Consider the following 27324-nt stretch of genomic DNA (forward strand, 5'->3'; position numbering starts at 1 on the left):
CAGACGAGAAGTAAGAAATGTTGAGCCTGCGAGGATGGAGGTTAGTACTCATCAGGCTCTTGGCTACAATCATCCTCACCAGACCCACAGCAGGCGCCTTGGGCTTGATAGCCTGACCAGAAGAGATGCCAATGACTCTGAGTCCAGTCAGCCGGAGTTTACTGTGAGCTTTTCACCCGTAATATCTCCGGATACTGGGTTACTTACACTTTCTCTAGTTTGCGGCTGTGTCCATCGGTCTGCTCATAGGTTGTTTGCTATGCTTCACGAATCTTTACTTTGGTCTGCAAACGGGCTGGATCAGCATGTGCGTGTACTTTGTTCACCAATAAACCCATTATAATGACATCTCTGCAGGATGTCCCTTCAATCAGCCCTCATAGGTTTCCTACTATCAAAGATGCTCCCAAAGCCGCTTTCTCCACAAGAAATCATCGTGGTCCAAACCACTGCGGTTGCTACTGGCACTGTGCGTTTTTATTTGCATCAAATATTTCATTTGCTTTATAACGAGAGCTTTAGATGCCACTTGCTGCGGGATTTGTGGGTATCTTACCTGCCTTGGGCTTACTTAGCGAGGAGAAGGATGGGACGCCTCCTATCCATCTCTCTTGGATTGCGGCGATAGGATGGTCTTGCTCTATTGCATTTTTTGGGTACGTATATCTTAAGCCTGAAAAGAAGACTGTTCAATGTGCAACATTAGAGTTTTCCTATCCCCACCCATTCGAAAACAAGTTGTAGGTCTATCTAAATCGCTGGTACTCGATCAAATATCTGAAATATTATTCTCAGATTATAGAAGAACAACTTGCATTTCCATCAGGGACAGCCACGGCGCAGCTAATCTCCGTTCTTCATCGATTGCCACCCCCTGATACTTCTCTGAGACGTCGTAATGGATATACGGAGGTCGACACAGAGGATATTTCTGAGGGCACGTTACTGAATGACTCATTGAATCCCGAGGAGAGTATAGATCGCGTAGAAGACGAAAGAGAAGTTGTCACCCAAGAAGGCTGGTCAGATCTCGTTTACAGCTTCCTTGCGTCCGGTGCTATGACAGTTCGTATCATTATCATAACACCATTTTCATGGGCAAATGTATCTGACAAAGTTTAATAGCTTGCAGCATACTTTTTCCCTATCGTCTTTTCGATACCTCTATTTGGAAAATACTTGGCGCGCGAGTGGCTGTGGTCGTTTACTCCCAGTTTATCTTACGTGGGGCAAGGTAAGGGATGAGTTTGTGTTGTGTTGGGAATATCGGAATAACACTTCTGTGTAGGAATCATCATGGGCTTTCCTACGACGCTCAGTATGAACTTGGTAGGTTACACAAAGTTATGACATTGATATGTGGCTAAATTCCACTAGGGTATGCTCGTGGGCTGGGGTATTCTTTCGCCAATATCTAAATACTCTGGATGGGCCCCTGGCCCCGTTGGCGACATGTCGACTGGTGCTCGAGGATGGATACTCTGGGTATCTCTCGCTATAATGTGTTCCGACAGTGTCGTTTCACTGCTTCCTGTTGTCTATGAATCTGGTATGAAGCTATTGCGAAGTTCCTCGATACAGCTGGAGGACGATCAGAACAAAGACCATGAAGTTGAAACTGAGGATAGACTGGTTCCCATTCGTTGGGTGGTGAATGGATTACTTGGCAGTGTCATCATTGGCACTCTCCTCGTATGGATGGTATTTGGAAATGAAGGTATCAAGCCATGGGCAACGTTGATTGGATTTGTGATGGGTGGATTACTAAGTATTCTTGGGTATGCAACAGCTCTAATGTGTACATTGTCAAGTCGCTAACACAAAAGCCTCAGAGTTCGCGCCTTGGGAGAGACTGATCTGAACCCTGTTAGTGGTTTGGGCAAGATTTCACAACTACTCTTCGCTTGGATACAGCCAGGAAATGTGGTGGCCAACATCATTGCAGGAGGCGTAGCAGAGGCTGGTGCTCAACAGTACGTGCTAGATTGTCCACTCGTCTTGTCCTTCGTCCTAACTCGTCGATAGGGCTGGAGATCTGATGCAAGATCTGAAAACTGGGCATCTCATACATGCGTCACCCAGAGCTCAGTTCTTTGGTCAACTGATCGGCTCATTGTTGTCCATCGTTGTCTCAGCTACTGCCTATACTCTCTACAATCGAGCGTACGAAATACCTGGGCCTTCTTTCCCCGCGCCAACCGCCTATGTCTGGCTCAGCCTGGCACGCCTCCTTCGTACGCAATTCCAAATGACACCTATTCTTTCTACTTACTAACTCTTTCCCGTTAGGTGATGGCCAACTTCCAGACTATAGTCAGGTATACATGGTGGTCTTCGCCGCGGTATTTTCTATCATCGCAGGCGTGAAAATCTTCGCAGTCCGACGACGTGCCAGCTACGCAAAGTGGATTCCTTCGGGGGTTGCGTTCGCCATTGGCTTTCTCAACACGCCTTCCTTCTCGCTTGCTCGTTTGATAGGAGGCATCGTCGAGTACCTCTATCACACCCGCGTCGCCAAGTCAGGCGGGGCAGACATTCGGCTGATTGTCATCGCCAGTGGATTCGTCCTTGGAGAAGGTGTCATTAGCATAGTCTCTCTCGTGCTTCGGACGTTTGGTGTGGGCGTCGCTAGTTGTTGGGGGTGCAGTGGGGGAATTTGTGCAGGGTGTCCTGCGTGAAAAACCATTGCCGTCGCATGGTCGACATCAGATTAGATTAATATATCGTTGCGCCCACGATTTCATTTTGTAAAAATACAAATTCATTTTGTGCAAGGGTGTTTGGCGCGATGGACACGTTGCCTCAAACGTCACTCCACGATGTTGTTTCCGTAATAGTCCAAACGTGGTTTTGCAAAAGGGCAACCCTTGCTCTCCACCCATCACATTCGCCCCATTAGGCCGCCATCTCCACTCCTCGCGCTTCATGCCCTCTGTACTTGCATTCTGAGCACTCATTATCGCTATATTTTTATTTGGGAGGAGCCCATCGCCGCCCTGACTGCAAACCACCATGTCTCGCGTCACCCTCGAGAGCATCCCTGCGCTCACATTCTACAAGGACTCGGTAACGCTCGCTCGACGAACGAGCCCTATCCCCCAACTCGTCTGCCTCGGGAAACCCTGCAGCCTATACACACCCGATGTCGTCCGATGCGAGAACATAGGAGGAAGCGGAGCCGAAGTGGACTGGAGGGTACGTCAAAACGCGCGCGCGCTCGAGGCTTTCTCGAGTACTGCAGTCCTCGGAAGCTGACGCCTTCCTTTCGTTATTCGTTTTTTTTTATTGTCTTTTTTTTCGCACTTGGTGATGTGCAGTGCGAAGCAGACCTCCCTTCCTCCCTGCGTTTTGGGAAAGTGCAAGTGTCTTGTGAGGGCTGGACAGGACCTGGTGATCCATACGTTCTAAAAGGTCAGTTTTCGAAACATCCCAGCCCAAAGCTTCTGTTTTTCGAGCTGCGAACCCCTCTGTACTCCATCGCTTTCTTACACCCTGCCCTTCCCTCCCTTTTACAGGTTCATGCGCCCTAGAGTACCATCTCGTCCAGCTCCCCAACAGCCTCCGCGACAACCCTTCCAGCCTCTCAGGCGCTTGGTCCTACCTAAAGGGTCAGTCAATCACTCCCAACTCTCCCCTCCCCATCATCATGATTAACACCTCCACACCCAACACCCCTGCCTCTGCCCATGCTTATGCCTATGCTAACTAACCAAAACCCCCCGCTCCTCCGCAGGCCTCGACCTCTCAGGCATCCTCTTCATCCTCGTCTGGACCTTCATCCTCCTCACGATCGCCTACAAAATGCTGGCCTCCTGCATACGCGCGTACCGCCTCCACCGGCCCTCCTCCTCCTCCGCCCCCCCGCAGCCCACCCCTCCGCCCTACTCCTCGCACGGCGGGGGAGGCGGGGGCCCAGGGGCCTTCCCAGGCACCTACAGCGACGACGACGCATCGTACCGCAGCCCCCCTCCTCCCTACACCAAACACCTCCCTCCCGACGCCAGTGCAGGTTCGAATTCCGGTGCAGGTTCGAGTTCAGGTGCGGGCGCAGGCGGCGGCGAGGCCTGGAGACCCGGCTTCTGGACGGGCGCAGCCCTAGGCGGCCTCGGCGGCCACCTCCTCCACCGCGGCGGCCCCGCCCCGCCGCGCCCCCGCTCCCCGCTCTACGACTGGGAGCGCGAGCGCGAGCGCCCGCCGCTGTTCATGGGCGCCGCGCCGCGCTATCGGCCGTCGTACCCGTCGTCGCCGCCGCCGTTTGGATACCCGGATCGGGGGGAGGGGTCGTCGTCGGGGAGGAGCTTGGGGGGGATGAGGAGCAGTACGGGCTTTGGGGGGTCGAGTGTGCGGTGAGGGGCGAGGGTGGTGAGGAGGGGGAGGGGGGTGGTGCTTGAAAATGTTTGAGAGAGAGAGAGAGTGTGTGTGTGTGTAAATTAGAAGCTGAAGAGGTGTTTTCGGTAGCTTTCTTTATCAATGTTGTTGTATCTGCTTTCATCTGCGTCAAGTCCGGTTCCAAGCTCTCACCCAAGACTCTCCGCGTCTGAAGCCTGCCTCAACCTCCCCGCGCCCAAGAACCGTTCACAGCTCGCACGACACCATATGCAAGATTCACAGTATCACACCATGATATTATCAAGCAAAAGCTCTAGCAAGAGCATAAAGACGACGACGACTAGGTTATATAATGCAACTCTTAACGTTAAAATAAACAAGGATCATACACATACCCCCACCTTTACCTTTCATCCCGAGTACCAGCCTTGTGAATGAATGCGTCGACGAAACCTACTGATACAAATTGCCAAATCTCCATAAATGCCTTTTTTTTGTTTTTTGTATTGTTTTTGCCGAAATGCTGAATGCTGAACCGCCTATATCACCCACCTCACCCCATCCCCCCCTCAAGCCCACTCAGTACGCAGTACCGAGACCCCTCACGACTCGGAATGAGCGCGTGTATAGAGAGCTTGGATCTCCGCAGAGTCAGATTCGCTCATGCTAGCCGCACCCCCTCTCAGATCCTTGCTCACCCTCGACCTCCCCCTCCTCTCCTCCCTCCTCGCCTTTCGCCGACCTCCCCCCACGCTCGCACCGCCATACACCACGTCGACGCTCCCTCCCATCCCAGCTTCCACCTCCCCCTCCCCCTGTCCCTGCTTCCTCCCCCGTCCACCCGCACCGGCACTCCTCCCGCCAAGCCCCACCTCAGGCCTCACCAAGCCCGTCAACGCCACCGAGAGCACCACCACCCCGGCCGCACACGCAAAGATCGCCTTGGGCATCCACGCCACGGTCGAGGCGTAGATGACGCTGAAGAGGATGGGCCCTAGGATGGTCTGGCCGACGGCTTGGAGGACGGCGAGCGCGCCGAAGAGGGCGCCCGGCTCGATGTCTTCCGCGTCTCCCTCCTCATCGTCTTCGGCGTCGTGTACCTCGGCGACTTCGCATACTTCATGGTCATCGCGTTGATGTGGGTCGTGCAGCCGACGAGACGCTTTTGCCTGCTCACGCACCAACGCGCGCGCTTGGAGGGTGCATAGAGCCAGACTCTGTACGGCCGGCATCACCCCAGAGCCAAGACTGCTCAAGGAAGTAGCCCCGACGAACAACGCTTCCGAGACCGCAAATCCCGTCCCTTCTCCTCCTCCTCCTCCTTGCCCTTCTCCCCCTCCCTGCATGCGCGCCCCAAGCGACGACACCGGCGGCAACGGCGCCAGCACCACCAGCGTGTGCGAGATCACGTCGAGGAAGATGGAGCAGCGCATGAGCAAGAGGTCGAATTGCATTTCTCTCAAGAGATCGTTCTTGGTCGGTTTTCGCTTCGCAACGTTCAGCACCCCTTGATCGTGCCCGTTATTGCCTGCCTTTGCTTGCGACGTGGAGGTGGCGGCGTAGGATGTGCTCGTGCTCGCTGCGAGCTGTAGATCGGGCTTGGGTTGAGTTGGAGGTAGAGTGCGTGATGCTGACGCTGAGACTGAGACCGAGGTGTCGGATGGCGAGGTTGAGCGGATGGGCTTGAACGTCGTGATGACAACTATCATCATAAACAAGAATCAGCCACGACTCGAAAACGAAGAACAAAAACCAGAGGAACCAAGAGAGAACACCCACAAGGAAGCACGATCAACAAATTCAGCGCCCTCACCCCACCCATAAACGAAATATAGTAACTCAGCTTCTCAGCCGCCCAGCCATACACATGTTCGGCATAGAGGTACTTGATCTGGAAGACGCCGGAGGAGAGGAGGTGGAGGAAGAGGGCGAGGGCGAGGAAGGTGAGGCTCCAGTCTTTGGGTGGGTTTGTGAGGGAGGAGGGGTTTGGGGACGGGACGGGAGAGGGGAGGAAGATGGAGAGGGGGGAGAGGAAGGCGCGGGCGAGGAGGAGGGGGGCGGAGAGCCAGGTGGGGGTGGTGGATGGGGTAGAGGAGGGGAGATTTCCTTTGGACTTGCTCTTTGCACTGGCCCTAGCCTTCGCCCCCGCCGTCCTTCGCTCGACAGGTAACGACTCGGGAAAGACAAACATGACCAAAAGGAGATTGACAAAGGAACAGGTGATAGCCACCCAGAAGACACTGGTGACGGTCTGGAGCTCATGGCCGCCTACTCTGACTGTGGGGGTTACGAAGAGGGGCAGGGGGTGGGCGATGAGGAAGGCGCCGATGATGGGACCGAGGGCGAGGCCGATGAAGGAGACGCCGGAGAAGCGGGAGAAGATGCGGGCGCGTGAGCCGGGGGAGGTGCAGTCTGCGATGTAGGCAGTGAGGGCGCCGTTGAGAGTTGAGGTGCCGCCTGAGAGACCCTCGAGGATGGGTGCGATGATGAGGAGCTTGTGGGAGTGGGAGGAGAGGAGGGAGTGGGGAGTGGAGACGAGGATGAAGGCGAGGTCGCTGTGGGGGTGTTAGTGATTAGTACTAGGATAGGAGGGAGGGAACGAACGTGAGGAAGAGACCGCATGTGGCTATTGCAAGGACGCGTGTGCGGCCGTGACGTTCACCGAACTTGCCCCACCAGGCTGTGGTGAGAGCGGAGAGGGCACCCATGGTGGTTGTCATGATGGTCTGTGTGCGGGCAGCGCGTGCTTGTACTGCGGGGTCTGAGACGCATTTTGAGGAGGGAATGGTGCGTGGGTCGTTCTCTGGGTCGTCGTCGATATCGGTGTAGTGGAGGGGGATGAGGTGTGGACCTGCGGGGTCGAGGGAGTGGTGTATGGGGTGGAGGAGGGAGAGGTGGGTGTGGAGGGTGTGGTTGTAGAGCTCGTGGTCGTGGCCGTGGAGAGAGTTGCACGCGAGCTGGGTGAAGACCTCGACACGTGAAGCGAGGGTCATTCCGCGCTGAAAGAGAGTGAGCGCGCGGGGGAGTGTATGGCAGGCAGTGCACTTACAGTAAGGGAAGCGACGAGGGCGAAAGGAACGAGCCTGGTGTGGATGGTCAGCGGGAGACAGGAAAGAGGGGGAGGACTGACCAGAGTGGTCTCGGGCGGTAGAAGGGCTTCTTTGGGGTGGAGGGAAGGAGCGGGGCAGACTCTGCGAGTCGGATGGGCGAGAACGCGGTGTTCTCGTCAGCGACGATGGGCTCTGTGACGAGACTGGACATGGCGGTAGTGCTGAGTACGATACCAGACTGTGTATTTTATAAGTCTGACCACGCCCTGACCACGCCTCGCGATATGACCAATCCAGTCCATTCCCTTATCGCCCTTATCCCTCTCGCCCCCTCCCTCCCGCTCGTTGCCCACCACGTCCCCTCCATGTCGTCGTCGTCGTCGTCGTCATCGTCTTTGTCCGCTCGTCGTCGTCGTCGTCGTCATCGTCGTCTCCGACGTCACCCGTCTCGACCACCGGCATTAGCCGACTCGATCTCGATCACGGGACTAGCCCGGGGAACCCACCAAGCTCTCCCTCCACCCATATCGGAGGCAACAACCCCCACTCGTAGACGCCACTTGGCCATTAAAGTGACTTTTCGCATGTTCCCACGTGTAAACGTCGCCCACAGTCATACGGCATACGAGTGCATGCGACATTCAAAGCACTCAACATGACCGTCATTGATTGATGGGCCCCGAACTTGCTGCACTAGACCGAATCATGCAGCCTCGAAAGCGTGATAGTAGCATTCGTAAACAGTCATCGATCGTATTCGAGCACACACCCCAACAAACAAACGATATAGGTATGTCGTTTCCCCGTGCAGTGCCGAGCGACGTTTTTGCTCACCCTCCTCTTTGCACACCGCTGCAACAAGCAACCGCATTACCTCTTGACAAACTTCAACGGCACGTCCTTGATCCCCAGCGCCAGTGTCAACGTGGCCTGCATCGCGCGTTGGCGCCATTCCTGTGGAGTGGGAAAAGGGGGGGGTAAAAGGAGGAGAAATGATGAGATGGTTGAAATAATAATAATAATAGATAAAGTAGCCACCCCTACCTCGGTCGTCTCTCCCGTCCGTAACAACGGCTCTACTTTCCAGTCACGAAGCAGTAGCGTGAGGAAGCATACGGCTTCTGTCGTGGCGAACTTGCGTCCGATACAAGCGCGCGGGCCTGTCGGATGAATCATTGGGGAGATGGTGGAAGCGGGAGGTGGAAGTTTTGGAGGATTGATAACAATGGTAACCACACCCAATCGGAAAACGTTTAGCACGCTTGACGATAAACACAAGCCACAATTGGTGAAGAACCGTACGCACCAACACTGAACGCCGTAAATGGCTCTGAATCCTGCATACTAGATGGTCCCTTGGTGGCGTTGTCACCGTGTTCCACAGATGACGATGATTCAGATGTATTCTTTGAATACCATCGTGAGGGGCGATACACCTCTGGCTCTGAAATATAGCGAGGGTTGTATTCTGGATGCACAGGTCACAGGTTAGCGAAAGTAAAGGTAAAGGTAAAGAGAGGGGGATGATTGAGGGGTATACGCACGAACGCCAACCATGTCTATCAGGATTTGCACGCCCTTCGCGACGGGTAATACTACGTTTTCCTCAATTCCAGCCGAGCTTAGCCTGGGATAGACAAGCGTGGTGTCTTGTTTGGCTTCTCGGATGAGCACGGCGCCGCCAGCTGGATGAGAACACAAAAGTGATAGGGGTGAGGGGGGCAATCGAACGAAAGCCACTCGTCAGAAACTTGACCATATAGAATAGGGGGTGATACATACGGAACATGCGTACACCCTCGTGAAATGCAGCGAGCACTTTATCCAGTTTTGAGTAGTCTTTGAACGTCTGATGATTTAAGAAAGGATTAAATGAGTTCTCATGGGGGGAGAGATTTCGTGTACGTGTATGTCGGTCATGACAACACCCAGGTCTGATCACGAATAGACACGGGCTACGCATGGGAGGGAGTGGAACGTACCGGCTCTCTTTCTCCGACGATGTCCTGAATGTGTGCTACGATTTCATTTTGAACTGTCTGGTCGAGCGCTAGTAACGCGAGTGTGGCAGCAAGGGAGTGGGCAGTTGTTTCTGTTTGGAAAGATGGTGGGTAAGAGTAAACGCCAGCGGCAGACGCGCGTGTATCAGAACAGGACCAATGGGGCTGGGCTGGGACAAGCGAACATAAACGCACGGTGGCCTGCGATCAAAAGCACAAACACATTTCCAATCTAATACAGATATGTATAAGTATATAAGTGCATCTGATATTGTGAAAAAAAAAAAAAAAATCTCTGAAAACTTACCAACTCATAGTCACTCAAAGTCGCTTTCCCATCCGATTCACTTTCCTGCACTAGCAGATTAAAAACGTCCTTCCTCCAATCATCATTTTCCGCCTTCCTCGTGCGGATGTCCGCCTTGCGAGACTGTATATGGTTCCGCATGAACGTCCGCATCGTATCGTACGCCTTGCGCGTGCGCTGAATCCACGGTATGGGGAGCGACCATAGCCAGGTTGGCGCAACGATGGAGAATGTAAGCGTTTGCGTGATCGTGTAGACAGCGTCTTGTATCGTCATCGACCCTGATCCGCTCGGAGGCGACTCCCATGTGAATGGAAGACCAAAACCACACGAGGTGATGATGAGCAGCGCGTATTTAGACGCGATATCTTGGAAAGACGGGGCTTCGACCACTCGTTTCTCGTCCCAGCCTTCCGCAGCTATCATATCGTAGTACGTCCGGAGAGACTCTGACCACACCAGGTCGTAACTACGTGTGTAAAACTATAATGAGGGCAAGAAATGAGCTATATCGAATCGATATGACATACGTTTCGTTGCTGAATGCTGGAGCCATGACGCGCCTGTATTTCCGCCACTGGGCACGTCCCGCATCTACAATATTAGGCCCCCAAAATCTGTATGTGATTGACCGTGTCAGGTGAGCGATACGAGCACACCCCGCAAATCGGTCGTGACGCACGTGAGTGCTGGAGTCATCGCGTTTGACTTGTCAAAAGGCCCTGTCTGACTCTCGTTTGATATCACCTGCTTTGCTATTTCCATGTTGTTGATATATAATTCTGGTGCACCGCTTAGGATGGGCACGACTGAGAATATTTCGGCATTGAATTGTTTATAAACTGTAGATTTCGAAAGATACTAAACACGATAAGTAAGATAAGTCATCAAAAGCACTTACGAAACTTCCTCCAATCCCACATAAACATCAGACCTGGATTCCATTTCTTTGAGGATGGGAGTATGACTCCGATAGGAGAAAGCGGTTGAAATGGAACTCTGAATCCAGGGAGATGACCCACAGCCTAGAAATAGATGCTATCGATATTTACAGCTCGTGGTGATCCCTTTCAAGGGGAAAAGTCAATATGTGCACCTTAAGGTTACTATTGAATTTGACAACCCTTGACACCACCCAGACGGCTATGAAGGCAAGCGATGCCTCTATGATGCTGACTGCATGCAGAAAAAGGTGGTCAACGACATAATATAATATTTGCGCTTTGGATGGAGAGTGGAACGCACCCATATTCGATTTCGCAAAAGTTCTCGATCTTGTGTTTGTTTATACGTACCTGATTGTGTGTCAGAAAGATAACAGTTCAGCGGAATGTCAGAACGATTCCCACTGGAACTATACTTATGTCGAGTCGGAGTCTCGGGACATATTTCGGTTCATAGACTGAACTAAGCCGCATCCCAAATCATCAGCCTAATGACAAATTCTCACCACATTCAATTTCACTGATTTACGTACAATGTTTTGCTGAACCGACCTTGAAGCTATGTTAGTAAGCATGGAATGGGCGCTGAAAGCGAACGACGTACAGTATTAGTACGCGTAGCATACGATCACAGACGTACCTTCATATTGTGTAGAACTATGCTCGTCCGTCAAAGATAGTTTATTTATGGATTCCAAGCGTCCACTAGAGCAGACCCACACAAAAGTTGAACGAGTGTTTCCGTCCGTACGCGATGATGAATGATTTCGAATGAAAGACTGCAAGCAATAAAACTCTCCCACTAAAAATTACTTCCCAATCGCGTAGCAGCGCCGCCAGGAAGCACACAGCTTCTGTTTTGCGAACTTGCCCCCGATACAAGGGCGTAGGCCTATACCAGTGGAAGTAAAGCAATATTGGGCAGTATCACAGTTTGGGAAAGATGGCAGGAAATGTGTCGAACACTGGGATATATCGCGAAACGTGATGGAGGACGAGATTTTTGGATGTTAGAGAGGCCACGCAAATAAAAAATATCAGTCCACTTATCAACAACGAAGTCAAGTGAAAAACTAGCGTACCGATACCGAAAGCTGTGAACGTCTCCAAATCTTGCAAACTAGATTCCTGCTCCGCTGTATCACCGCCCGAGGATGGTGATGGGTCCTTTGCATGTCGTTGCGACAGGCGATACACGTATGGCGCTGGAAAGTGGAACGGACGGCATTTCAAAATCGAGACTGGTAGCGTGTATCAAGGGAAGAAGATAACATGACAATGAAAAAAAATAAAAACCCAAGTCAGTGTCCACGTAGAACCCACAACTGATGTGCTCAGTTTATGCACGAATACCAATCATATCCACTGCTAGAAGAAAACCAGGCTCTCTTCAATCGACCTTTAGGATTGGGGTAAGATGTCGGAAGAACAACAACGCTCTGAATCCAGGGAGGGGAAGATAACCCACAATCTGGAAGTGGAAGCATCACAGCTATTGTATGTCGTCGTCGCCATGAACAAAGTTGAAAATGCACCCCGAGATTGCTAATGAAATCGATAACACCTCGAGACAAGCCAGATAGTAAAAACACCAGTGGTGCATCTGTGATGGTCCCCGGATATATTTGGCTAGTGAAGCACTTGCGCAAGCGGTGCTTGGATGAAAGGATTGGGCTTACCCATATTGAAGTTGGTACATTGATTCAACGTACCTCGGGTGAACCGAAGAGATTTTGGAATGAAAAGAGCTTGATATATCCTTGTTATGGCCACTTGCGCATGTCTGTAGGAGCGACCTGTGATGCAAATCCCAATCCCTTTGAGTAGATCAGCTTACACCTGAACATCTTGTATGGGAAACTTATTAGCCCTCCAACGGTGACTGTGGTTAGCTTTGGCCGGTCATGTCGGGAACGAAGTGAACGCGCAAAGTCTTGTGCGTGCTTATATGCTTGTGGTCTCTTCTGAGATCGATTTCCAACGATAAGTACGTGAATAAGGGGATATGGAAAATGTCTGAATTGCATGTTAAAAACATGGCGTCAATCAGGCGACGTTGACTTGAGAACATACGAGCTCGCCGAGGGTGGCGAATGCCTTGCAACCTCTATGTCAGTCGTTTTCGCCGCAGCACAACTACCAACGTACCTTTGGTCCTTGATAAGGCGTTCAAAGTCCCCTTGTGTATGAAACCGTGAATCCTGGACCACAATGATGTTTTGTGGGTATGGTGAAACCGGTCTGCCGGGGCATCGCCGCAGGACTCGGACCAATGCAAGCTCTTATCAACGACTTACAGTCATCAGTGCCACCATCACCCCAACGTTGTGCTCGCCCTACGTCTTCAGCGACCTCGTTGTCGCGCCTCGCGTTCGCCATAGCCGCCATCGACGTCCACGCCAATATCTTTGGTAGCTTCGAAAAGTTTCGGTTTGATCGGACTCTAATTTTTTCTCCGCCACATTCGGTTTCTCACCTCCGCGTCTCCTTTCCTCCAAGCTCGTCTCCACCACCCAGCGCACGACCGACAGAGAGGATCATGGACCCGTCCCACTCCAATGCGCAAGCTGGTCCATCCAACATCTCTCTCTTTCTCGCCCCACAGCGACGTACGCACAAATGGCGCTCTTGTCGTCCTTGCTTTTACTAACATCTCAATGTTCAACAGCCCCTCCACCTCCCCCCATTCTCGCCAGCACGCAAGACCTGCTCGCACGATTCAATCTGCTGCCGGCATACGACAAGTATGTACGGCCATACTCAGCACCGTTATCAACGCCTGGGCCCTCGTCGGGTGATACGCCGATGGCGGTGGACAAGGGAAAGGGGAAAGACAGGGACGCCACACCAGGCGATCTGGACGATGAAGATGGTCGGGGTGAGAAGAAGAAAAAGAATAGCTACAAATACTTGATAAAGGGTGTACCAGGTGCGTGGGTCGTCCCATCAGGGGGTCCGTTGGAGTACAGTGACTGATATAGGACATATAGGGAAGCACTCGATGAAGAAGGATGACTATCTCACAACGATGATGCAGGTACCGCCAAAACAGCGGATACCAATCACACCGTTTGACAATCGAACCCAAAGAGAGGCGTTCAACATGAGTTTGGAGGGACTCAAGGGCGTACGTTGGCGGGTCCCCAGGCTTTTTTCAATCTGGGGCTCACTAATTTTACACTAATATTTTGTTTGCTAAATTGTGGATTTGCATACAGTGGAATATCGCCACACTCGTACTTGAGTCCGCTCAAGCTCGTGAAGACCGAAAAAAACGGGTTCGTAGCTTGCCACATTTATTCAGTCACATCCTTCTCCTATTCCCTCGTATTTCCCATTTATTTCCTTTGCCACTCTTTTCTTGCCATCACCATACGCCTTAGCTGTTCAATTTGTTCATTTGAACCAACTTTTATAACGTTCGCCTTCATTGTTTGTCTATTATCAATACTTTATAATTATTTCTGAGGGCTGTCCCTGTTTTCACGCATGTCCCTTGGATCAAAGATAGCTAACTAGCAAATATAGAAGGAACTTAAAAAGCTAGCCAAAGCACAAGCACTAACGGGCGGGTCACAAGGATTACCATCCACACCACAAGCGCAACCATCACAAGCGCAATTTTCAGCCCAACAACATACGCAGCCTTCCTCACAAGCACCTTCATCTCAGCCACATCCACCAATACACGCCCAACCTTCCCAAACGCAAGGTCCGACCCAAAATCGCGCCAGGCCGCCTCCTGTACAGATACCACCTGCCGCGACAGGCCCCCAATCAGCTCGAAGCTCGACGCCCACCAGCGCAGTGGCGAAAAGCGCGAGGCCGGGTGGTATGGGCTCAATGGCAGCGGTAGGGGGAGCGAGGAGTGCCACGCCTCTACTCGCTAGTAGTGGCGGTGGCGGACGCGGAAAGAAGCGAGAGCACGAGGAAGGAGGTGGAGTGGTGGGGCAGGGACCTGGCAGTGTGGGTACGGGCGTGGGAACAGGAGTAGCAGTGGGGATACCGGGGAATGGCAGTGTGCCGCCTGTAATAGGTGCAAAGCCTGGTTCTGGGGGCGTACGACCGAGACCTGTGAAGAAACAGAGGATGGTGAGTGGACTTGCCTCTGCATCTTCGTTGCGTCCCATGGCTTGGTTTTGCCTCCTTGGGGGGCAGCATTCTGGGTTCGGATAGTGCAGTGTAAAGCACTGGATGTTTGATAAGAGGTTGACCTTTTGTTCGGCTCTAGGATCTGCAAGGCCAGGCGAGGGATATGCCCATACAGCAGCAGCCAACGCCGCAGGGTGTGTGATGGCACTGAATCTATGTGATGGCTGTACAAGGCGGGGCGGTTGCGGCATCGGTAACATTGTCCTTTTTGCGGTCTGGCTGCTGCAACATGGTGATATTAGAGAGCATGAAAGCAGTATTCAGCTGAATTTTCAATCTCTAGTTCTTGATCCATCACATACATTACTGTTTTTTCCTAGTTTTTATCTAGCATCTTGCGACACCTATCTGCGTTGACAATGCTCGCTGCAGTAATCATCTTGATGCCGCCTCACCATGTTGCCGTGTAGATTATTACGAGCGAGGAATCTAACCAAGTTTGTGCGGTTTGGTCCACCCCCCGGTGACTTTCCACATACGTCATATCCCGATTGGCTTTTCACTACATTATCGTTTGTTACCGAAAATCTCACTACATGCTTTTGAGCTAACAAACGTGGTAATGACGGCTCAGTTGTTCTGGCGCTGGCGCTCATGTGCTCGTGCACAATTTCACCTACGTCTTGCACTTGTACTACGCGTCGAAGTCATGCAGCAGAGTCATACCGTGATCTGTTATTTCGCACTCATGACGTGTTTCCAATCTTGGTAGACATTCACTACCTGGTATGTTGCAGGCAAAATGATAGAAACCAACCCACTACCGAGGTCGAGCTCGAAGGGGAGACTTGAAGAGTGATGTGTAATGCACTATGATGAGCGTCTGGTAAGTGGAATCTTCTTATCTTCCAATTCGAAGCCCATATAAATTTGAACTGCCAGTGATTTGTTCTGCGTATATGCATGGGTTTATTGTTGCACTGTGCGAACCCTAATCATCCATGCAGTTACTCAAGCTTGAGACTGAGCGCAGCCTGAGCTGTCGTATCGCATGTATCACACTTCTCATTATCTATATTCTGGGCTATGGTTTACTCCACCTTCATCGTTGCTCGTTTTCGCGTCCGATGATGCGATACCGTTCCATATGTGTTTGCAATAACGTACGTGTGTGAGTAGTGCTGCCTTCAAGGTTCAAGAGTATCAACGAAATAATCACATCAGTTTTAGCATCTCAGCGAAACTTATGGACATCTTGTGTTATCACATCGCAAGGCTGTCACGCTGCATACTGGTTAATTTCCGTTCGCCGCTATCATCGCACGGAAGGAATACAAATATCATGGTACTATCACTAGGTCAGTTCTCTTTTTCCAGCCTCGTTCTGGCGCTAGAATGTAAAGATATATTTAGCTATTTGGTTAACGGGATCACAGGGAGGGATCTTATCGGAATGTATTCTCGTGATATATAAACACAAGTCATGTTGGAGATAGAGAAACAAGCGTCGTACGAAGAGAGGAAGTGGCGCAAGCGCCGAACTAGGCAGGCCTAGTAGATGGAGTGGCCCGTGCGCCATCAGATAGCATTTAATTTTTGATTCCGTTCTCCCATATATACGCTATTGTCGTTAGGCAGACACCTCAGACATTCATTCGAAGTCTGAGGTGAGATTCCCCTTCTGTATCAAAGTTACGAGTACCTAGCTTATCCTTCGTTTCTTAGTTATTCTTTGCTAGGTACATTATCCCAATATATCAGACATTCATTCGAAGTCTGAGTTATTCTTTGCTAGATCATATCCGAGCGATTACAAGTCACAAGAAGGTCTGCAAGGCATATAACGTCTGCCATTGGACTATGGGTACGTCCTAGTCACCATCAGGATGCTGCTCAGCGCCCGACTTGTGACATGACGATATTGACTATTCATCTGTGCATAGTCAACCTGAACGTCACAGATGCATGCCTGGCCATATCGCTTATCTGGGTTATCTCAAAGGCTCTCAAGTTCAATAGCAATCTTAAGGTGAATTCCACAGCTGCTACTCATGACGATATGCAGTGACAATTCCTGGTGCTCTATCCACATGCTGTAGGTTATCTTCCTGGATACAGAGTACCATTTCAGCCATTTTCTCTCCCGGGATTATTCCTTCCATCCTCTAAGAAATGGAACCCGGGGTTTCTGTTTTTCTGGGACTGGAAGAACTTCTGTAAGTATCCTACTTCTGTCTCTGCATTCTTACTTAGCCCTTTATTGAATTCCCAGTATACAGAAATGCCGAATTATTCTCAGTCGTACCCTTTCTGCATGGCGCTCCAGCAATCTATACCAATAGTATGGAAGTAGCCAAGCAGGTAATCTCAGAAGAAAGCCAGACCGCACCATTCAGTAAACCGGCGTCGATTAGTTTAGGACTAACGTACGTTACGAGTCTTCGTTGGATATGCTCATATTATTGAGATTACGCTGGAAATTACGACAGATTCTGGGGCCCAAATATTATATCCGCTGAACAAGGTGCATGGAGAAAATACAGACGTGTAGTGGGTCCCGCCTTCAATAATGAAACGTGCGCACTTTGGAGTTATAGAATTTTGTCTCACCCTATCTCATTTTATCTACACATGCAGCTACGCTCTTGTGTGGTCAGAGTCTCTTCGGTCATATCACGATATGATGGCGGCGGAAGGCTGGGACAAAAAACAAGTGGTTGAAATTTATTCTATGCAGCGTATCACATCCAAATTTGCTCTCCTGATCATTAGCTCATGTGGTTTTGGCCTTCCCTTTACATGGGAGTCTCCACCAATCGAATCAGAGTCATCGGTGACTATACAAGACGCTATCTACACGACTGCGAGATCATTGGCGTTCGTAAGGGCACCAGGTTGGGCTTGGTACCTCCCTGTTCCTTGGATACAACACACACGCAAGGCATTCGATACCATGCGTACATTTATGCAGAATCATGCACAATCTCGTAGGGAGGATATCCGTAGTAGAAAGAAAGAGCACGACGACTGGAGGAAGGATGTATTCAATCTGCTAGCACAGGCGAACGATGATGAAGGGAAATTGTCTTTAAATGATCATGAGTTGGTGAGTCTCAGAGATCGATGTTGGGTGGCCTACACACATTTCTATTAGATTGGAAACGTGTTTGTACTTCTGTCCGCTGGACATGGTGCGTTTTACTTTCTCCAGCATTCACCGAGTCCTCCTTTATATGTCTTTCCCCCAAATATATATTCTTCAGAAACAACTGCCTACACTCTTGCTGCTACGCTTGCGTTACTGGCACTGAATCCAACCATTCAAAGTGAAGTCGTGGAACATATTCAGGAGATAGTTGGGGAAAGGGAGCCGGTACGTGTTGATTTTGTGGTATTTATCCTGGACATATAGCGGCAGGTCATTATGGCTTAAGTGCCGATGCCATTATGAGAAACTCAGAACCTTTCACTTTATAATGCTCAATCACCCTCCGTCCACAGACCTTTCAGGATTATGCGAAGTTGGATAAGGTATTAGGTGCATTTTATGAGGGCCTGCGAATGTTCCGTGCGTTTTCTTCTTCGGTTTGCAGGATGGCCTTAGTTGCTGACGACTTGTTTGTTTACCTACACATGATCATTAAACTGGCCCTGGCTTCATATGATACAGCCGCCGGTGCCTTGGTCATCCGTGAAGCGAGACAAGATACCACGCTCGTCTATCCTAGGATTAATTCGAGCGGAAACGAGGAGAGCATATTTTTGCCTGTAGCCAAGGGTACACACATCTTAGTGGATATGGTTGGCGTCCGTACGTATGTCGAGCATCTTTGAACCATGCAGATGATGACTTCATTATTAATTTGCCCCTGTGATATTCTTCAATCCCTGGATCCCTCCACTCCCGACATTCAGAACGCAATCCGCGCTATTTCTTGGACCCAGATGTGTATCGCCCATCTCGATGGTATGCGAAGAATAAGAATAGATCAGCACCCGAGGATGGTGGCAAACCAATAACGAGACCTACTTTACATGATTCAGAGGAGTTCACGGCTTTCAGCGTTGGTATGTTCGTTCTTCATCCAATTTGGTTGATTTTGGGTGTGCTGGGTTGTCCATCTGCGTGGATGATCGTCGCGAAGCCTACACAAAATATGTCCACCATTACTTTACACCTAATGTACCTGCGTGTTTTTATGCTTAGTCTTGTTCTATCATCTCTACCCAGATCTTGCTTAACATCATTGACTACAACAGGTCCTCGAGCATGTATTGGCCGCAAGTTCGCCACAACAGAGGCCGTGTGCCTCCTGACGCTGCTTTTACGTGACTGGCAAGTGGAACCACTGCTTAGAACGGACGAGACGATTGAGGTAGGCTCTATCTTTGATTTCATTGTGCATATCAGCATCCCCCCCATCAAATTCGTCGACTTCTGACTATCCCAGTAAACGTTTTCTGAATCACTGACCATTCAAACAATCCACAGGAATGGCGCGAACGTGTGATGCAAGTTACCATGACTCAGACGGCGATGGGCATCAAAGATGTTCCATTAAGGTTTATAAAGAGATGAACCATGGCTGGTGGGCTTGAGTATCTGGGAACCTATTTCTTGGAGTTGCCGTGAAAACAAATTATGTAAATAGTGCTACCTATTTTGACATTTTTGTCTTGATATGCCGTCACGAATGATACTGCACGATACAATATTGGTTGGCTTATACATAAAGTAAGATGAAAAGTGAAAAGTGCCAATTTAGAATATCGTTTGGTTGTGAAGATGAGACTGCATTGTTCCGTGAACGAGTTCAAAGCAGTAGGATACAGGTGATGGCTAATCAAGAGATGTCCCATTGACAATACCATTACCTACTCGTTAAACCCATTGCGGAATTATAGGATCATCCAATGAGACATTTCCAGCTTCAAGTTCCATGAGTAGTGCCTCTAGTGCTTCCATATCCGTTTTCAAGGCTTGATCCCTTCCTGCTTTCGCTGCCGTTGAATCCACCCAAATTTTCAGCATTTTGGGGGTCGCATCACGAATGCGCTTCAGTACATCTAGCGTTGTCCTCAGTGGTGTTCCGCATTTCCACATATTAGTCAGAGCACAATGAAGATACCCTGTTATTCGAGTTAGGCGAGTTTGAAAGTGTGTCAAAGAATTAATATATTGGGGGTGTACTTACATACATGATTCTCATCATCTTCCGGATAAACGCTGGCTGCCTCCATGTAAAATTCAGCAGCCTTCCAATAGTGGTGCAGTTGCTCTGCTATTTTGTCTTCGGCAAGTTTTGCAGACTGAGCGTGATAGTATCCTTTCATTCTGCAGATAAGCCTGGTATTAGCATCATCACAGGGTGAAAATATTGGTCTCACGAGAGTCCAACTCCAATCGGATATATGGAGAATGATGAGATAAATCCAGGATCGTATGCTGCAGTGGTGCTTAGGGGGTTCGCACGGGTTTCCTTGATTAAGTCATCTGCCTCTTCATAGATAGTGTCAAGTGGGAACGCGGCGCAATCCTCATGGGAAGCCTGTCAAGGTATAAAGTACCAGAACAGTATAAACAATATGTGCACCTTACAAGCTTGTAGATTTCCAGATATTGAGTATGTACACCCCTTGAAAAAGAGTCTTCAAAAATGGTCCCTCTTTGCTCTTTGGATGCATCCTTCCATACTGAGCGACCGGTCTCAATGACCTCTATAGCTCGTTTCAGGAATTCTACGGCGGATTGATGAGCATTGGTCAAACCAGATGCTATAATGGCACGCATAATCCAAGCACTACGTGTTATATCCATGAATATGTTATGTACAGTATCAACATGAGAGGTGTCAAACATACCACACAGTGACCGACAGGGCAGACCGTATATCGTCCCATCCACGCTCACGTTGCCGTTTTTGAGCATCCGCCATGATAAACTCGGGCCCATGATGAACCTACGCATTGGCATTGCTCTTCTGAGCTTCAAGCTCGACTGATATATGTAGAGTAGATGAAATTAACAGAGAGAACCCCCGTTACAAGTAACTCACCTTGCAGATTGTAATAATCCATCCATTTGGGGTCATCCAGGTGAAAGACTCGAACGTCGCGCATAAGACCGTTTGTTAGTTGTTCAATGGCCTGTGCGGTGTCAGACCATGAGTAATGTTGAAAATTTTCCATTGGATTACTGACTCCGGTCATCCCACCCAACATATACCGATTTCCTCCTACGTGCTTTTTCTGGACCTTCTTCATTTTATCGACGCCTTCTTTGAAGTCCTGGAGATATCGTGAGCTAACTCTCATCAGGAACATGATAACAGCTTGCCTCATACGCCAAAGCAATGACCCAAGCCTGGCATTTTGTGGACGAAGCGGTCAGAAAAACTTTCACAAGCTAGAAGCAGTACATACACTACTTCTTACTGTTTCCATCTGGCGACGCCGCAGTTCCGGCAACATATATTGAGCCAACTGCCATGGAGTCTTTCTTTGTTCGGCATTTGGAACCACAACGCCGACGTGAGGAGTGTTTTTATAGGTATTGAATTTGTCCGTCGTAGCTTTCAGCGCCGCGGTGCATTCCTTTTTCTGTTGGTCCTGTGCTGGTGACAAATTTGTTTCGGGGAGGGCTTGAATGGCCCGCTTCCATGATTCGATAGAGCTCGTGTAGCTCTCTAAAGCCTAAATTAGACGTTATCAGATTATTGCTTATATCACATAGTACAATTTATTACATCTTGGGCAGTGGCTAATCGACCCCAGGCTTTTGCGTATGTTGGGTCAATTTCTGTAGCCTGATAGCGAGCGTAAAGAAAAAGTAAGAATAAGTCTCGAGATTTTGACCAATAAAAAGACCTCTTACCTTTTTTGCGTCAGAGAAACCATCGAGATATCTAGCATCATGGGAAAGTTCATCGATCAACATCAACTCAGAAATCAATTCGATTCCGCACCTCTTCATTGCAAGACCACATGCTGACCGATTAGCATAAAGGACAGCATTCTCGCTATCAACTGCGATTGCCTCGGTGTATTTCGCGTAGGCTGCAGCATAGTCCTTCTTTACGAATAGAGCATTTCCTGCATCTTTGAGGCTTGAAGCTGTTGGTGCTGCTGACATATTGACTGAGAAAAATTCAAGTGACTCGATGAAGGAACGAGGAAGACAGGCTCGTCGCGTAAATGGGAGCTTTGTCGAATGGACAGAAGGTAAATTTTTGTACCCTGCTAAATGCCATTGAAATTACCTGGAGAACACGTGTAGCATGTACGTAGCAACAAAGAGTCGCGCCGTGCTCCAGTTGATATGACCAAGTTATGCCAGTGATCACTCACAACCCTTAGTATTTACTGTAACATATAATTTATACTACGCCTTATGCTCCAATATGTATAAATACTATCCTTTGATCTAGCGGTACTTCCTTCTTATTCACTGTCTTCGCAGCTTTGTCCAGTGCGACGGCGGCATGCGTGTAGTCGGCTCCATCTTGAAATAAGTTGGAGTAAAATTGAGAAACCATATGACACGCGGTTGCATCGTCAACAGCCCACATCGTGCCTATAACACTACGAAACCCGGAAAATTGGATCCCAGCGGCCAAGTGGATTACTTCATCTGGCATATCCTTGTCACCAGCTGCAGTATGGCAAGCTGAGAGAAAAGCGAATTCAGGATGATCCAGACCAGCATGTATAATATCCATGAGGCTCAAAGATTTGTCCCGCAAAGCGAAGCACGAATCGAATGCCTGTGAAAGGTCTTGTTTGCCGTGACAAGCAAGATGGATCCATTCGTTTTTTCGGAATGCATCAATTACAGTATCAACAGTGGCCCTATTCCCCGTAAGTTGTGAATATGATATCGATGATGGAGCCAGCTTCTTGATGAGCTCAAGTTCTGTATCCACGGATTGAAGGTCAGTTTCATTGCTATTTTCATGAGGTTGTGCTTGCCCAATTGCGATAAACCTGTGAGGAGGACCAGGTAAGTTAGAGGCAGCCTCTGGAGTCTTTCTTGATCTGATCAACGCAGATAACGTAGGAGTGTAGGATGAGACAAAGAAATGTGCCAGATTTGGCTCACTTCTGCGATATGATCCTGCAGCGTGAAGTGGTAAAGAGCTGAGCTTTGATGTGGGACACCACCAGATCCGAGAGCCTTTCGGGACCTCACTTTCAATGGTTCCGAGTAGCTTCACGATGGGAAAAACAATGCACTCCCAGAGTTGGCGTAATATAGGTATCAGCTGCCTCTCTCTTATCCTTTCCTCGCCTACAGCTGCAGTCTTCTTCAGCACAGAAGCAAACTCTGTCGATAGGGACGAGATGTCCTCATAAGTCACGCGGGAAAGAGAGAGATGGCGAGGTGGCCCAGACCGTAAGACAATAATAGCGTCACAGGAATACCTGCTTATATTGACAACAATTACCGGTCCGTGTAAGGCTGCACTTTGCAATTCTGAAAACGGTTTAGACATGAGAAAATGGGTGAAGCCTTCGGTCTGCCGTATTTGCTCTACGACTGTCTCCCAATCCTCTGTCAATTCCCGATAATGACGAGCATCTTTTGCTATTGAAAGTTCGGAGGGGAAAAATTCGTGTGACTTCTGCAAATCTGAAGCATGTTTGCTGTCTAGCAGCCTGCTTATCCGCTCGAATTTCCTGGCTAGTTGTTGTCCATGACTTCCAATATTTCGAAGACTGTCAAGTGGTGTGCGAAATCGGGCCAATTGTGCCCATAGTAATGCTCTGCCTTGCTCTAATAACTCTACGGCCACATCGAGTTGGCCTTCACGAATTGCGCATGACGCTGCATCTGAACTGATACTTGGGGGGATTAGTCTGAGTGCTGCATGCCGCCTTTGAATGGAGGAAGTTGCAATAACGTGTCGGTCAAGGATGTTTAATGTAGTTCGATAAGCTTCGAGCTTCGACGTGTGATCTTGCTGTTCACTGGCTGCAATCCATTTTAGGGAGGCTAATAAGCAATTCCAGGATCCTGCAGCAGGGTGGGTGGAAGCCAACCTATAACACGCAAACACCTCATCCCGGTCAGCTGGTTCTTGGGTGACTGAGTGTCGCAAGCTGTGCGCTCGGCTTAAGGTTTTGTAGACATTGAAGAGGAGTGGATGTGCCTGTGGTAGGCTATCCAATAGAGCGTGTAGGTGACCGAAAGCAGAAGTAAGGTCGGTAGGCTGCCCTAGCCGCTTTGAGCGAGAAACAAGAGCATCGGCCAAATTGGTGAGATACAAGGAACAATAAGTGTGCCTCGGCGAAATCGACTCTAGTGCCTTGCTATAGTAGGTGATCGCAAGCTCTAGGTCTCCAATACCAGATTGCTGCCCGGAACGAGTATAAAGTGCCGTGGCAAGATTGTGCAATGAAGAGTGATGATCAGGATGCCCTTGCGGACGCAACTCCAAAACGTCGCGATAGTACTTGATGGCCAGCTCGATATCTTCGGGGGTGCCTCGGTGCAAAAGGCTTACAGCTAGACCCATTAAGGTTGTCGCACGACGAGGATGTCCAGGCGGCTGTAGTTCTAATGCAGAATAGTCATAATGTATCGCAAGGACGAGGTCTTCCGTGTTGCCTCGCAAATCATAACGCATCATGAGAACTCTGGCAATGCCAAGCAACGAGGAAGAGCGTTCAGGATGTCCTGGGGGACGCAATGCCAGGGCACTATATAAATGGTCAATTGCTGATTCTAAATCTCGAATGTCCCCGTACTCCTGCAAACGAGTCATCAGCACAGTAGCAAGATTGTTCAGGGGTTGGGAGCGGTTCGCATGCCCTGGAGGACACAAGTCCAGGGCACACTTATAGCAATCTATAGCCAAGTCCAAATCCGCGAAGGTCCTTCTCAGTTTAAACTGAGAACGTAGGGCCCTGGCTAGGTTGTTGAGTGACAAAGAACGCTTAGGATGTCCCGGTGGTCGCAACACTAGTGCGCTACCAAAATAGGCCATTGCCAGATCGAGATCTCTACTTTCGCCCTGAACTCCGAAACGAGTATAAAGAGCTTTGGCGTAGTTATCCAAACACGACGGGTAGTCGGGGTGTTTGACTGTACACAGATGTAAGGCACTTGAAGCATGCTCGATTGCCAACTCAACGTCATGAAAGTCTCCTTTATCTCTGAAGCGAAGCAGTAAAGCATCAGCCAAATTGCTCAATGACGAATAACGATCGGGATGGCCAGGTGGCCGGAGGTCCAGGGCAATTTCATGATAGTGAATCACTAGCGCAAGGTCCTGTTGGTCTCCTTGGCGTCGATAGCGAGTCCGAAGAACGATAGCGAGATGAGTGAGCGACGAAGAGCGATCAGGATGTCCTGGTGACGAACGCTCCAGCGCTATGCTGAGGTAGCTGATGGCTAACTGGAGGTAAGGACCATAATCTCTTTGCTCAAATCGAGCGTGGAGAGCGGTTGCAAGATCATATAATAGTGAAAGCGGGGTGGGATCACCGGGAGGGCCTGCATCATTGAACTGCTCTGGGGGCAGCTGCTCAAGACGAAACAGAAATGCACCAACAAACTTGTCCCTCATCAAAGAATGGTCCGTATGTTCAGATGGATGTAACATCAGTACGGTATGGCGTCGTTCAATGGCGTCATCCAAATCTTGAAGGTCCCCTGAAAGCTCAAAGCGAGCTGTCAGACAGTCGGCCAGTTTGTCGAGGAACCAGGGATAAATGGGATGGGATGCTGAACCAACACATATAGCACTTTCCCATAGTTTTATCGCTAAGCTCAAGTCTCCACTGTTCTCCGTCCGCCAATATCGGTCTGAATGAGCCTCCGCCAGATTTATCAAGCCGTCAAGATAAAATTTCTTGCGGAACCAGAATAAGAAGCTAGCCACAAACACTACGTGAATGAGACCCCATCGCCACCAGAGAGGGACCAGGAAAGCCACCAGCAGGTAAGTACCAGAGTTACCGCATTCAACGTCTGGTTGCATATCAACTACATCTGATTTCGCAATATCATTATCATCAAAATCGAATATAGGGTACTGGCGTTGAGTTTAAGTCAGAATTGCTCTGCTGATGCAGACTTCCAAATGCTGAACTAACTCACTTCGAGAGTATCATCGAGCCAGGAAGTAGAGCTACTTTCATGCTTGAGCATTTGACTGTTAACAATATATTAGCTCACATGTAAGTTCTACTAGGTGAAGGAACCGGAAACCTTGAGCCCAGGGAAATACGCTCGCGTAAATTAGCATTCTCCCAGCAAATACACCTAAGAATAAACTGTCCCTGTTCCACGGATGAAGAGGATATATGAAGAGGATATACGAGCTCTACGTTATAGTTGGTGGTCTAGTCCACAAAGAAACTGCGAGGGATCTCGACGCACCATCGTTACTACGAGTTAGCATATCACTAACTGTGATATTTCCTTCGCCGAGTAGCAGTTCTTCACTGGACTCCTCAATGTCGGAAAACCCATATACGCTAAATGATAAGATCGACGTATGGACTGCAGTGCTGAATTGATTTAGCAAATTCCGTATGTTGTTCATTTTGGTTCTCATCCACGTTGATACGATACTCACAACGTGAAGGTCTCGCCCCAAGCTATCGTGCCAGAAGCATTGATACCAATTCGACCAAGTTCGCAGTTATTGGCCTTCGCGACAAGCCAGGACAGACGGGAAAACGTCTGATGCGGTACGTTGATATCGAATTCTAAAACTATTCAGGAGAAGTCTTCACATCAGTGACTTCAGGAACTGCTACAAGAAAAGATACAAAGCCACCTGTGAAAACTAGATCTACGACTAGAGTATCTGAGTCCACTCCTGCCATTGACGTGAGTTCCAATGTATATGTGGGTGATAAATGGGTGCGAAGAAAATGTGGTCGTTAGCTGTTGCTGGTGAAATACTGCAGCAAAGCGTTTTTAAGATATATACAAGTTGTAGGTTGCTTGTGACTTACATATGCATGAATTCAGATGGAGTTATCCAATAGAATAACACGTTGTCAACCCGGATCACAACGAGGCACTGCAAAAACAAGGGGATCATTTCCCCCGGTTTACTCACTTGTCCTAACATGCTACTGAAAACAAAAGGATTTCACGGTGAAATAGAGCTAGGCCATCGTGCTCAAGGTCATACCAATTACAACGATGATCATGATCAACATAGGACTCCCACTGACAGGTTCAAGTTGGATGGCTTAAACTCAGTCTGCCTGTCCACAACGCCTAGCGGGCTTTGAATGTTTACTTCCGGTACAAACTATGTGCATCTTAGGCTACTTTTCTTTACTATCACTACAATGTGGTTTATTGGACATAAGTTCTATCTATGCACTACTGTTTCTGAAGCACTATCAGATCTTGTACACTAAAAACACCTAAACTTTTCTTGGTAACCTCGACCTATGCGGTGGTCCAGTTACTCAAATCCCTAGACGTCCGGTCCCAGTACGAATATTGTATTAAATCATTGCCTCTTCAACATACCTAGGGCGGCCCAGTACGATCACAATTGCCTGGACTTAGTTGGACGGGAAGTTGGACTTTATGAGCCCAATTCTGCCTTGATTGCGACGCGCTCTTGTTGAGC

General features: G+C 49.4%; 10 protein-coding genes across 10 annotated transcripts; 5 read left to right on the plus strand and 5 right to left on the minus strand.

Moving 5' to 3' along the window:
- Positions 1 to 17: 17 nt before the first annotated feature.
- Positions 18 to 2678, plus strand: SERLADRAFT_437993 (uncharacterized protein; the record flags this gene model as incomplete). The annotated part of the gene is made up of 13 exons (XM_007318339.1): positions 18 to 40; positions 91 to 163; positions 219 to 307; positions 358 to 469; positions 523 to 656; positions 707 to 740; positions 796 to 1065; positions 1126 to 1234; positions 1289 to 1329; positions 1378 to 1778; positions 1833 to 1973; positions 2026 to 2234; positions 2290 to 2678. 13 exons carry the CDS (start codon positions 18 to 20, stop codon positions 2676 to 2678), a joined length of 2025 nt encoding a protein of 674 aa, XP_007318401.1.
- A 1921-nt stretch (positions 2679 to 4599) lies between these two features.
- On the minus strand, positions 4600 to 7590 carry SERLADRAFT_361476 (uncharacterized protein; the record flags this gene model as incomplete). Its single annotated transcript, XM_007318340.1, has 7 exons — positions 4600 to 5071; positions 5183 to 5413; positions 5507 to 5965; positions 6109 to 6884; positions 6934 to 7328; positions 7379 to 7412; positions 7460 to 7590. 7 exons carry the CDS (start codon positions 7588 to 7590, stop codon positions 4932 to 4934), a joined length of 2166 nt encoding a protein of 721 aa, XP_007318402.1.
- A 73-nt stretch (positions 7591 to 7663) lies between these two features.
- On the plus strand, positions 7664 to 8038 carry SERLADRAFT_437996 (uncharacterized protein; the record flags this gene model as incomplete). Its single annotated transcript, XM_007318341.1, has 1 exon — positions 7664 to 8038. One exon carries the CDS (start codon positions 7664 to 7666, stop codon positions 8036 to 8038), a length of 375 nt encoding a protein of 124 aa, XP_007318403.1.
- A 69-nt stretch (positions 8039 to 8107) lies between these two features.
- On the minus strand, positions 8108 to 10415 carry SERLADRAFT_467573 (uncharacterized protein; the record flags this gene model as incomplete). Its single annotated transcript, XM_007318342.1, has 10 exons — positions 8108 to 8333; positions 8424 to 8539; positions 8686 to 8847; positions 8924 to 9064; positions 9162 to 9228; positions 9362 to 9471; positions 9575 to 9611; positions 9687 to 10155; positions 10217 to 10303; positions 10369 to 10415. The coding sequence occupies 10 exons, from the start codon at positions 10383 to 10385 to the stop codon at positions 8250 to 8252; spliced, it is 1290 nt and encodes a 429-aa protein (XP_007318404.1).
- Positions 10416 to 10583: 168 nt separating this feature from the next.
- Positions 10584 to 10935, minus strand: SERLADRAFT_369620 (uncharacterized protein; the record flags this gene model as incomplete). The annotated part of the gene is made up of 3 exons (XM_007318343.1): positions 10584 to 10724; positions 10783 to 10862; positions 10932 to 10935. 3 exons carry the CDS (start codon positions 10933 to 10935, stop codon positions 10584 to 10586), a joined length of 225 nt encoding a protein of 74 aa, XP_007318405.1.
- Positions 10936 to 11124: 189 nt separating this feature from the next.
- Positions 11125 to 12253, plus strand: SERLADRAFT_389506 (uncharacterized protein; the record flags this gene model as incomplete). The annotated part of the gene is made up of 5 exons (XM_007318344.1): positions 11125 to 11182; positions 11235 to 11595; positions 11713 to 11871; positions 11927 to 12029; positions 12099 to 12253. The coding sequence occupies 3 exons, from the start codon at positions 11574 to 11576 to the stop codon at positions 11944 to 11946; spliced, it is 201 nt and encodes a 66-aa protein (XP_007318406.1).
- Positions 12254 to 12361: 108 nt separating this feature from the next.
- On the minus strand, positions 12362 to 13049 carry SERLADRAFT_467582 (uncharacterized protein; the record flags this gene model as incomplete). The annotated part of the gene is made up of 3 exons (XM_007318345.1): positions 12362 to 12413; positions 12468 to 12727; positions 12779 to 13049. One exon carries the CDS (start codon positions 13016 to 13018, stop codon positions 12800 to 12802), a length of 219 nt encoding a protein of 72 aa, XP_007318407.1.
- A 200-nt stretch (positions 13050 to 13249) lies between these two features.
- On the plus strand, positions 13250 to 15272 carry SERLADRAFT_449153 (uncharacterized protein; the record flags this gene model as incomplete). Its single annotated transcript, XM_007318346.1, has 5 exons — positions 13250 to 13559; positions 13621 to 13757; positions 13849 to 13908; positions 14159 to 14722; positions 14862 to 15272. 5 exons carry the CDS (start codon positions 13250 to 13252, stop codon positions 14922 to 14924), a joined length of 1134 nt encoding a protein of 377 aa, XP_007318408.1.
- Positions 15273 to 16634: 1362 nt separating this feature from the next.
- On the plus strand, positions 16635 to 19401 carry SERLADRAFT_415505 (uncharacterized protein; the record flags this gene model as incomplete). The annotated part of the gene is made up of 12 exons (XM_007318347.1): positions 16635 to 16751; positions 16854 to 16938; positions 17022 to 17148; positions 17212 to 17298; positions 17360 to 17828; positions 17877 to 17913; positions 17986 to 18095; positions 18224 to 18290; positions 18393 to 18533; positions 18638 to 18790; positions 18983 to 19098; positions 19215 to 19401. 12 exons carry the CDS (start codon positions 16635 to 16637, stop codon positions 19299 to 19301), a joined length of 1596 nt encoding a protein of 531 aa, XP_007318409.1.
- Positions 19402 to 19604: 203 nt separating this feature from the next.
- Positions 19605 to 26920, minus strand: SERLADRAFT_415506 (uncharacterized protein; the record flags this gene model as incomplete). The annotated part of the gene is made up of 20 exons (XM_007318348.1): positions 19605 to 19852; positions 19918 to 20057; positions 20111 to 20271; positions 20322 to 20523; positions 20585 to 20720; positions 20779 to 20869; positions 20924 to 21010; positions 21158 to 21415; positions 21469 to 21528; positions 21597 to 21627; positions 21715 to 21859; positions 22070 to 22103; positions 22135 to 22634; positions 22821 to 25715; positions 25902 to 25988; positions 26106 to 26236; positions 26305 to 26443; positions 26509 to 26624; positions 26797 to 26812; positions 26872 to 26920. 14 exons carry the CDS (start codon positions 26555 to 26557, stop codon positions 20683 to 20685), a joined length of 4545 nt encoding a protein of 1514 aa, XP_007318410.1.
- Between the last annotated feature and the right edge of the window lie 404 nt (positions 26921 to 27324).

The sequence above is a fragment of the Serpula lacrymans genome, assembly GCF_000218685.1.
Source record: "Serpula lacrymans var. lacrymans S7.9 unplaced genomic scaffold SERLAscaffold_7, whole genome shotgun sequence".
In the NCBI taxonomy this organism is placed as follows: domain Eukaryota; kingdom Fungi; phylum Basidiomycota; class Agaricomycetes; order Boletales; family Serpulaceae; genus Serpula; species Serpula lacrymans.